Source organism: Chinchilla lanigera, unplaced genomic scaffold (assembly GCF_000276665.1).
Source record: "Chinchilla lanigera isolate Chin_1 unplaced genomic scaffold, ChiLan1.0 scaffold00013, whole genome shotgun sequence".
Taxonomy (NCBI): domain Eukaryota; kingdom Metazoa; phylum Chordata; class Mammalia; order Rodentia; family Chinchillidae; genus Chinchilla; species Chinchilla lanigera.
The window spans coordinates 33353434-33361736 of NW_004955414.1; the positions used below are offsets into that span (position 1 = coordinate 33353434).

General features: G+C 54.6%; 1 protein-coding gene across 1 annotated transcript; it reads left to right on the forward strand.

Moving 5' to 3' along the window:
- The first annotated feature begins 3998 nt into the window (after positions 1 to 3998).
- Tmem86a (transmembrane protein 86A) lies at positions 3999 to 8045 on the forward strand. Its single transcript, XM_005380425.2, has 3 exons — positions 3999 to 4184; positions 5951 to 6215; positions 6526 to 8045. Exons 1-3 carry the CDS (start codon positions 4164 to 4166, stop codon positions 6960 to 6962), a joined length of 723 nt encoding a protein of 240 aa, XP_005380482.1. The 5' UTR covers positions 3999 to 4163; the 3' UTR covers positions 6963 to 8045.
- Positions 8046 to 8303: the final 258 nt, after the last annotated feature.

The following is an 8303-nucleotide window of genomic DNA, read 5'->3' on the forward strand; positions in this document are numbered from 1 at the left end:
TCCCCACCACCGCTGCCTGTCACCTGACCCCTCACACCTTCATCAACATTTGCGGTCTCTTCCCCAGCTGTACAGGAGGGCAAGGGAGTACGAGCTGCTTAGGAGCTCTCTGGGCATCTGGAACGGACACCAGGAAGTTAGCTGAGATCCAGCAGCAGGTCAGGCATAAGGGAAACAATTCAGAGCTGATTACAACTCCAAGTAGGGCAAACTGAGAGAGAAGGTGTCACGTGGCAAAACCACTGGGGTCAGAGACAGAGGAGGACACTGGGTGAGAAGCCTCCCAGGAAGAAGCATGGCAAGTCCAGAACAATGTTTGGTCACATTTCTATGTATTTTCCATGTGTCTGCTGTGCATAAGCCAGGCCCAAACAGAGAAGTTAGAGAACAGAAGACAGTTGGCTTACTGTCGTCTAGTGGGTGAAGTCCAAACTCCTTGAGTAGGACATTCAAGACCCTTCCGCACCCGGCTCACGTTCACTTCTCCGGCTTCTCCATGTCTGCGCCTCAGCTCACCCCAGTACTACAGCGACTGCACTGAATTCAGGGTCTCTTGTGCTTTTATGCATATAGACGCTTCCCTCGGTCTAGGATATTACATCTGTGGATGTCTGATCAATGGAGATGACTCACCCTTGTAGATTTAGCCCCAGCTTCTTCACCTGTGTCAGGTGTGATTCTGATGTCCTTTTGATGTCACCTACGGCATACCTTCATCCCTTAACTATTTCAGTTGCCACGCTGCGCGTCGGTTTACTCACTGCCTGCAGTGAACCGCAGGCTCTGTGAGGAGGGAGCCCATGTTTTAGTCAACATTTTACACTCCAGCTCCTGACACAGTGGTTGGCACATATGAGGTGCACAGGAAACATTCGCTGGGTGAATGAACAGGTGAGTTCCGTTTTAGAGAGGAGACGAAGAGTACAAAGCGGTGTGAAAAGGACCACACTAACAGATTGTTTTGGGTACAGAAAGGAAGGAATGCCACTTTGCAGGCAGCTACCCCGCTCTCTGTGTCCTGCAACGTGCAATCCAAAGTAAAAACACTGAGTAGTAAATAAAAATTTACTTTTTCAACAGACAAAAATCTTACCCACATGAGTGAAATTGGGATAAGTTCTTTAGGGTGGCCAGTGTCTCTTATTTATTGGTGCCTGTATCAGTCAGGGTGCTGGCATCTCAAGAATTTAACTGAAAAGAATTCAGTGACCACTTGCAGAGATGTGGGCAGGGTTAAAGAAACCAGTCTTGGGTGAAGATCGCTGCCATCCTAGGCCTGAGAGAGTAAGGAGTGAGTCTAGAGCTGGCTGCGGGGAAGCACAGCCTCTAGAACTGCAAGAGTCTCAACGTGGCCTGGTGGAGCTCACCCACGCTGCCCTTCCATCCTCAGATCGACCTCTGACTCTCAGGAGCAAACCCAGCTACAAGTCAGGGGCTTGGGGAGCCCCGATGCTACAGATCTTAGAGCCCGGGGTCCTGGGCAGAATGGAGAATGACAAAGTACGGATCTGGGTGGTGGTGGGGCAAACAAAGAATGACTGGCATGGAAAGGAGAGGCTATGTATACGATTCATCGTGTACTGGGTAATTCAGTACGGATTCGGAACCCGAGGATGACAGTTCTAGATCTCATGTTTTGCATGCAGTATTTAAGCTTCTGTGTGTAGAGGCTTATTAAAATCTGTGAATTATTAGCACTAGGGTGGGACAAAGCCAATTATTGTTTTTCCCTTCTTGTTTTTTTTTCCTGTACTAGGAATCGAACTCCTGACCTTGAGCTTGCCAGGCAGGCGCTGTGCCGCTAAGCTAAATCCCCAGCCAGCCAATTATAGTTTAAAAAATTTTCCAAGTAACTTATAGTCCCCACTTGTGGGGAACCACTGATGTAGCTCTCCCCCTGCTCCCTTTTTTTTTCCAAGCTGGAAATTGAACCCAGGCATATTAGCAAGTACTGTAACCACTGAACCACACCCCCACCCCAAGCATATCTTCCTGTTTGTTTGTTTTTGTTTTTTTTTTGAGACAGCATCTTGCATGTAGTTCAGGTTGGCTTTGAACTCATATGTATCCCAGGCTGGCCTCAAATGTGCAGTGATCTTCATGCCTCAGCCTCCTGAGTGTGCCAATACACCTGGCTTCATTTTTATAATTAGTGAAATGAATGTCCAGAGAAATGAAAAACGCCCTGACTTGCCTGGTTTCTGAGAATTACCCCTGAGTGTTAGCTGGAACTATCCCTTTTAGAGGCTTTAGCTGGAAGACTGGAATGTGCACTGTACCTATCTCCTGGCACGATGCCTTCATTTCATTGATGATGAAACCAAGGCTCTAAAGATGGAGTGATAGGCCCGGTTATACAACTAGCAAGTCATGAGAAGGAGGGGCTACTCCTAAGTACAGTATTTTTCCCCAGTTCAGTATTCTTTTCAGGCAGCACATCTTGTGGGTGTGCCCACATGTGTGTATGCGTGTGACAAAGCCCTGGGTGCAGCCACTCGCGTCCCCAACTCGGGAGACCTAGGCTTCTCCACACCCTAAATGGAAAGAAAACAGAGCAGGTAGTGTTCACTGACCAATGGAGCTCCTTAGGGGAGGTGTCTAAGGGGCGAGGGGATTACTATAGGTGACTGCTCCCCCCTCATCCCAAATCTTTGACTCTCACCCTTATTGAATCAGGATCTGAATCTCTGGCTGTCAGTTCTGTCCCTGGGGCAGGGCTGCCCCACCTCTGAGGGGTTGTCAGGTCAACAGCACAGGCTTAGGAAAGCTGGGCAAGGCCCAAAAGACAAGGAAAAGATCCACTGTAGGAGAAGCTCGCAGGAGACTGTAGCTGATTTTTCCCTCCCTGGTACTGCACAGGCCTTGGTACAGCAGAAGACCTTAGTGTCACCACCCTAGCCATTGCTGACTGCTAATTAGGGCTGGTCTCTCCTTCCCTCTGGTCCCCAAAGCCCAAAACACAGCCAGTGTGCTTGGACTACAGACCCCAGTGCATACCCCTTTGCCATCCTTGGAGGTGTAACTGAAGTCTCCACCTCCAGGAAGCCTGCTGAACTTACTTGAAACCTGTACAACACGCCTGTGTGGGGAGAACCGTAGAGATCATCCCCTAATCTTACACATGAGGAAATCAAGGTCAGTGATTCACCCAGTTGCAGAGCATGGAAGCAGCAGAACTGGAACCAATTCTAGTCCATTTAACACCTGCCAGTTCGCCCATGTAATTGCATGATTCTGAGCATGCTCAGTTCCTTAGTATTTGTGTAACTTTATGTAATATCAACATGAAATCCACTCACGTAGTAGCAAAGTTACTTCACACCGCTCTGTGTCCTTAGAATATGCAAAGTCCGCCTGTTGTCGGTCTTTCCTGGTGTGCTGTTGCTTGTGTGCGTTACAGTCATCTCCGATTTGTGAGAAGTGTGTGCCTAAGGACAGATGAATGTCTGACCCTTATTTAGTGTAACTGCGATTCTACGTGTTTGTACATTCCTTAGGATTGTGGGCCTTTCTTTGTATCTACACAGGAATCTCTTCTCTTGAGGCTATGTGCTTGCTGATCATTGTGCGTCCATTTGTTCTGTTTTGGTACTGAGAATCGAACTCAGGACCTTGCGATTGCCAGGCAGGCGCTGTGCTGCTGAGCTATATCCCCAGCCCTGTATGTCCATTTGGATGTTTGTACACAGTGAAAGTTGTGCAATTGCGTCTGCAAGGATTGCATGCTTGAAGGCCGAAGGGAATCTGTCCTGAGTTTAGGAGAAACAGTGTCTGCCGGGGGTCGAGCAAGGATGCATTTGTCTCCCAGGAAACCTCGCTCACTCGGGTCCGGCCCGCACAGTCACTACCCGGGATGTTCTGGCCCCTCCTCCTGGAGGGGCGGGGCCTCTGGCGCCGCCTCCCGCCCCAGGAGAAGCGGGGCTGAGACCCGGAGAGCGGGGCTGGCCCCGCCCTCTAGGCTCCGCCCACCCCAGCTCCCACCCATTGATTGGCGGTGTCGGCGATGACGTCGTGGAGTTCACAGACAGAACTCCAAGAGCCGGGAGCCCTGGAGGGAGTGTGCTGCCTCGCTCCGCTTTGTTAAGTGTCCGCCTGCTCACCTGGCGGTGGGTGCGTCCCGGCCTCTACTGCCCGGGGCGGGTGTCCCCCTCGCCGCCGCCGCCATGGTGTCCCCGGTCACTGTGGTGAGTAAGCGAGCGAGCGGGCTCCTCCTCGCGCGCCGGCGGGAGGGAGGCAAACACCGAGCACGTGACTCGGAAGCGTGACTCTGTTGATGTGTGTGCGTCTGGCGCGGGTCGGCGGGGTCGCGGCCTGGGACGGAGGCGGATCAGAGGGAGGCGTGGACGGGGCACGGGTGGTGGTGGCAGGGACGTCCTGGGAATCCTGGCCGAGTTGCTTTCCTCCTTATCCTCGCCTATAAACAAGGCGCAGGAAGGGACGCCCCGAGTCTGCGCCGCGCTAATCCTGCGCCGGGGGAAGATGGATCATTATTGACATTGCCTCCTTCTCAGACCGTCTCCACTCCAGCCTTTGTCTGGCCTTCCCACCCTCTTTCTAGAGCTGGCTTTTCGATGGCCGTCGTGGTCTCCCTGCCTGCTGCCAGTTTTTCCTAGAAATAGGGGCCTGGGGTAGAGGAGGGAGAGGGACCATTGATGCTCAGAGGGCTGGGAGGTGGAAGCCTTGGCATCGCCTCCTGTCTCCGCCTCTGCCTTACCCCCACCCTGACCACCTTGACGGGTGGTGGTTTCCCCCGAAAGGAAAGTCATCTCTACTCCCTTCTCTTGCCTCGTATGGAGCAAGGACAGCCCCCCCCTTCACCCCACCACAGTCTGTCTGATCAGTATTCGGCGGTCTGGGAATCCGAGTGCGTCCCCACAACCCTGTGCTTGAGAGCCCCCGCCGAGAGACAGTTTAGCAGAGAAAAATAACTTTGGGCCGAGTGTGAGTATCTCAGACCCCAGCTGCCCAAAGAAAGGCGCCTCGGGGATCCCAGATTCACAGTCTCTGCAGCCGTCCCCACCCCCAGCCTGGACTGTGCCTGGCAGTGGCCTTGGGTACAACCTTTCTTCAGCCACCCTCCCCCTAATCCGGCTGAGACCGAGTCAGCTGCTCTAACTTCCCTCTCTCAGCACCCTGTCTCCTCCCAAGCTGTCTGCTGGCTCCGGATCAGAAGCTGGGAAAAGAAGCCCTCCCCCACCCCTTCCTGCCTTTCTCCTGCCCCTCCAGTCGGTCTTGTTTTCTGGGAAAGGAGACGTACACCCTCACCCCTTGCCCCAGTCCCCGAGGTCTCTGGTGTTTCAGGGACAGTTTTCTTCCTCCCTGCTCCATGGGTCTGTCTACCCAGCATCCCTGGCCACTCTCCTCGTCCATGGTGACCCTGTTGCTCCAGGGTAGGTGGAGTGGAGGCCGAGGGACAGGGCCTGTGGGGCTGGGGGTGGCTGCCATCCCACCATCCCATCCCACTTCCTGGCACTCACCTGGTGTTGCCAGGGCCCTAAGCTGGTGTCCTGGCCACTGCTGAGGATCCTGAGCTGGCCAGTCTCTGTGGTCTCACAGAGCTGGGGGCTGATACTGGCGGGGAGACAGAATAAGGGGGCACCAAGGAGGCAGAGAGAGGGAGCAAGAAAGGGAAAAGCCTTGGGCTGAAGAAGGGGACGGTACGCTCAGGACTGTTTGCTGCCCAGCCCTGTGGATAAGAGTAACCAGGACAGCAAAGCCCTTTCCCCTGCCAAGGAGTCAGGCTTAAGGGTGACAGTGGGTTTGTTTACTCCTTCCTGAGGGTTGAGGGAGGTCTGGCTGGGTTACTGTGTGTCCTCCCTGTCTGGGGTGGTGTGGAGGGTAAAGGCTTGTTTCTGAGGTAGATGATGGGGTGGAGGGTGCGGCTCTGAGCCCCACAATGGGCTTCTGCGCTTCCAAGATCTCACTGCTGCCCTTGTCCTGTGTCTTCCAGGTGAAAAGCGAGGGACCCAAACTGGTACCCTTCTTCAAGGCCACCTGCGTGTATTTCGTGCTCTGGCTGCCCTCCTCTAGCCCATCCTGGGTCAGTGCCCTCATCAAGTGCCTGCCTGTCTTCTGCCTGTGGCTCTTCCTGCTGGCACACGGCCTCGGATTCCTGCAGACCCACCCCAGCGCTACACGCATCTTTGCGGGACTCATCTTCTCTGCTGTAGGGGATGCCTTCCTCATCTGGCAGGACCAGGGCTACTTTGTGCATGGTCAGTGGTCATAGTAGCTGCCTGCAAGGGATTCTGGCGTTGGGGAGAACCCTGGGGGAGCCAAAGATTTGGACAAGAGAACTTTTGAAAAGCGAGTTTGAGGTTTTCTGGGGCCAGGAACTGTGGTCCCCCGTTGGTAGATGCAGGTGATCAGTGCAGGAGACTGTGTGTATGCGTGGGGGTGATCTTTGCCTTGTGGATCTTCCCACCCTTGTGACTCCTAACACAAAGCTGCTGGGTTATCCCCACCCCCAAATACTCACAGTCCCCAAGCCCACCTTCACTGTCCCTTGTTCCCTTTCACTCCCAGGTATGCTGATGTTTGCTGTGACCCATATGCTCTACGCCTCGGCCTTTGGCATGCGGCCACTGGCTCTCCGGACTGGCCTGGTGATGGGAGTGCTGTCCGGCCTGTGCTATGCCCTGCTCTACCCCGGCCTCTCAGGTGCCTTCACCTACCTGGTGGGGGTCTATGTGGCCCTCATCAGCTTCATGGGCTGGCGAGCTATGGCAGGGCTGCGGCTGGTCGGGGCAGCCTGGCGCTGGACGGAGCTGGCAGCTGGCAGTGGTGCGCTGCTCTTTATGATCTCAGACCTGACCATCGGGCTCAACAAGTTCCGCTTTCCTGTGCCCTACTCTCGGGCACTCATCATGTCCACCTACTACGCTGCCCAGATGCTCATCGCCCTGTCTGCTGTTGAAAGCCGGGAGCCAGTGGCGGACGATAGACTGAGAAAGGCTGACTGAGAGGCCAGCCTCTGTGCAGCCCTCCTTCCTGGGGTTGGAGTCGAGACCCTGGGAACCTACGGAAACAGGATGGCTACAGGGAAGCCTGGGGCAGCAGAGCAGCCTGGGGCAGCAGGTACTGCCTGTGGGAATTGATGAGTTTGAGGGGGTTAGCAGAAGGATCTCCCTAGCAAAGCTGGTGGTCCAGGACAACACTGTGAGCTCAGGGAGCCAGCTGCTTGCCCCTTGCTGGCGGCAAAGATAGACCTGGCCCACCTCTACCCCATCAGGACGGTGAGACCCCCCAGCCCACCCCAAGATTATGGTGCTTACCTTCTTGACCCCATTCCCTACTAGGTGGAAGAGTCCGACTGCATCTCTTATGCCTAGGACCAAGGCAGCCCTGGGCTTATCCACTCTCACCCTTTTTGATCTGCATACTGTTGCAGGAAAGGGGAAAAATCTCTGCCGAGAGGACCCAGGGCTAAGGCTTGAAGGACTTTTCACTGGCTCTTAGTTGGGAAGATTGGATGAGGGTGGAGTCTCCTTTCCCTTGTCTATCCGTAGTACTTGAACAATCTTTAAGTGGTGAGTGCGAAAGGGAAGGAAGGGGTGTCTGTCCAGGTGGCATGAGGGAACTTCCTTGGTTGGAGAACTTATGTGTACCAAGGATTCACTTGGCCCTGGGTCTCTCACAGGCTAACCGAGTTCAGGCCCAGACAACCACCCTTAGGCCCTGTTTCTAGAGCTAGGGTGAACCATGCCAAAGGAAGGGGCCAGGCTGTGTGCGTGCGTGTGTGCATGCGTGGGTGTGTGGTCTCTCTCCTGGCCTGTGTGTTTCTCTGCCATATGTCTCTGTCCTGCTGTCTGTAAATGTCTCATAGGGAGAGGGCCTCAGGGAGCTCCTGAGGGGTGTGGACCCCTCACCTTGCACGCCCATCCTCCGTGCTTTCCTCCCTGCCCCTCCTGCACTGGGAACAAGAGGAGGGGCCTTCAAATGACACTCTGGGGTCTTACAACCCAAAGCACATTCAATGCAAGGGGAGCAAGGATGGCACAATCCGTCCTTTACTGCCCATGTGAAATAAAAAAAAAAACCCAAGGGCCTTTGGCTTCTGCACTTGTCTGGCTGTGTGGCACGTGCCTGTCCTGGAGAGGAGGTGGGGGCATGGTGCCAGGGGCCCTGGCTGTCCTCAGAGCTCGGGTCGCAGTCTTGGGGAGGGCATCTTGGCGCCAGGCTGATGCCTTGGCTGTGCTGACACTGTGCTGGTTGGAATGGGTCTCACTTCCTTGGTCACGTGTGCCTGAGGATGTGGTTCAGGAGGTGGGGGATGGGTGGCACTTGCGTCTGTCCACCTTTCT

Excerpts from the sequence above, each read along its gene's own strand:
- Tmem86a (XM_005380425.2), top strand. The coding sequence starts at position 4,164 with ATGGTGTCCCCGGTCACTGTG. Across the intron at positions 4,185-5,950 it reads TGGTGTCCCCGGTCACTGTG|GTGAAAAGCGAGGGACCCAA; the intron begins GTGAGTAAGCGA and ends TGTGTCTTCCAG. Across the intron at positions 6,216-6,525 it reads CCAGGGCTACTTTGTGCATG|GTATGCTGATGTTTGCTGTG; the intron begins GTCAGTGGTCAT and ends TTTCACTCCCAG.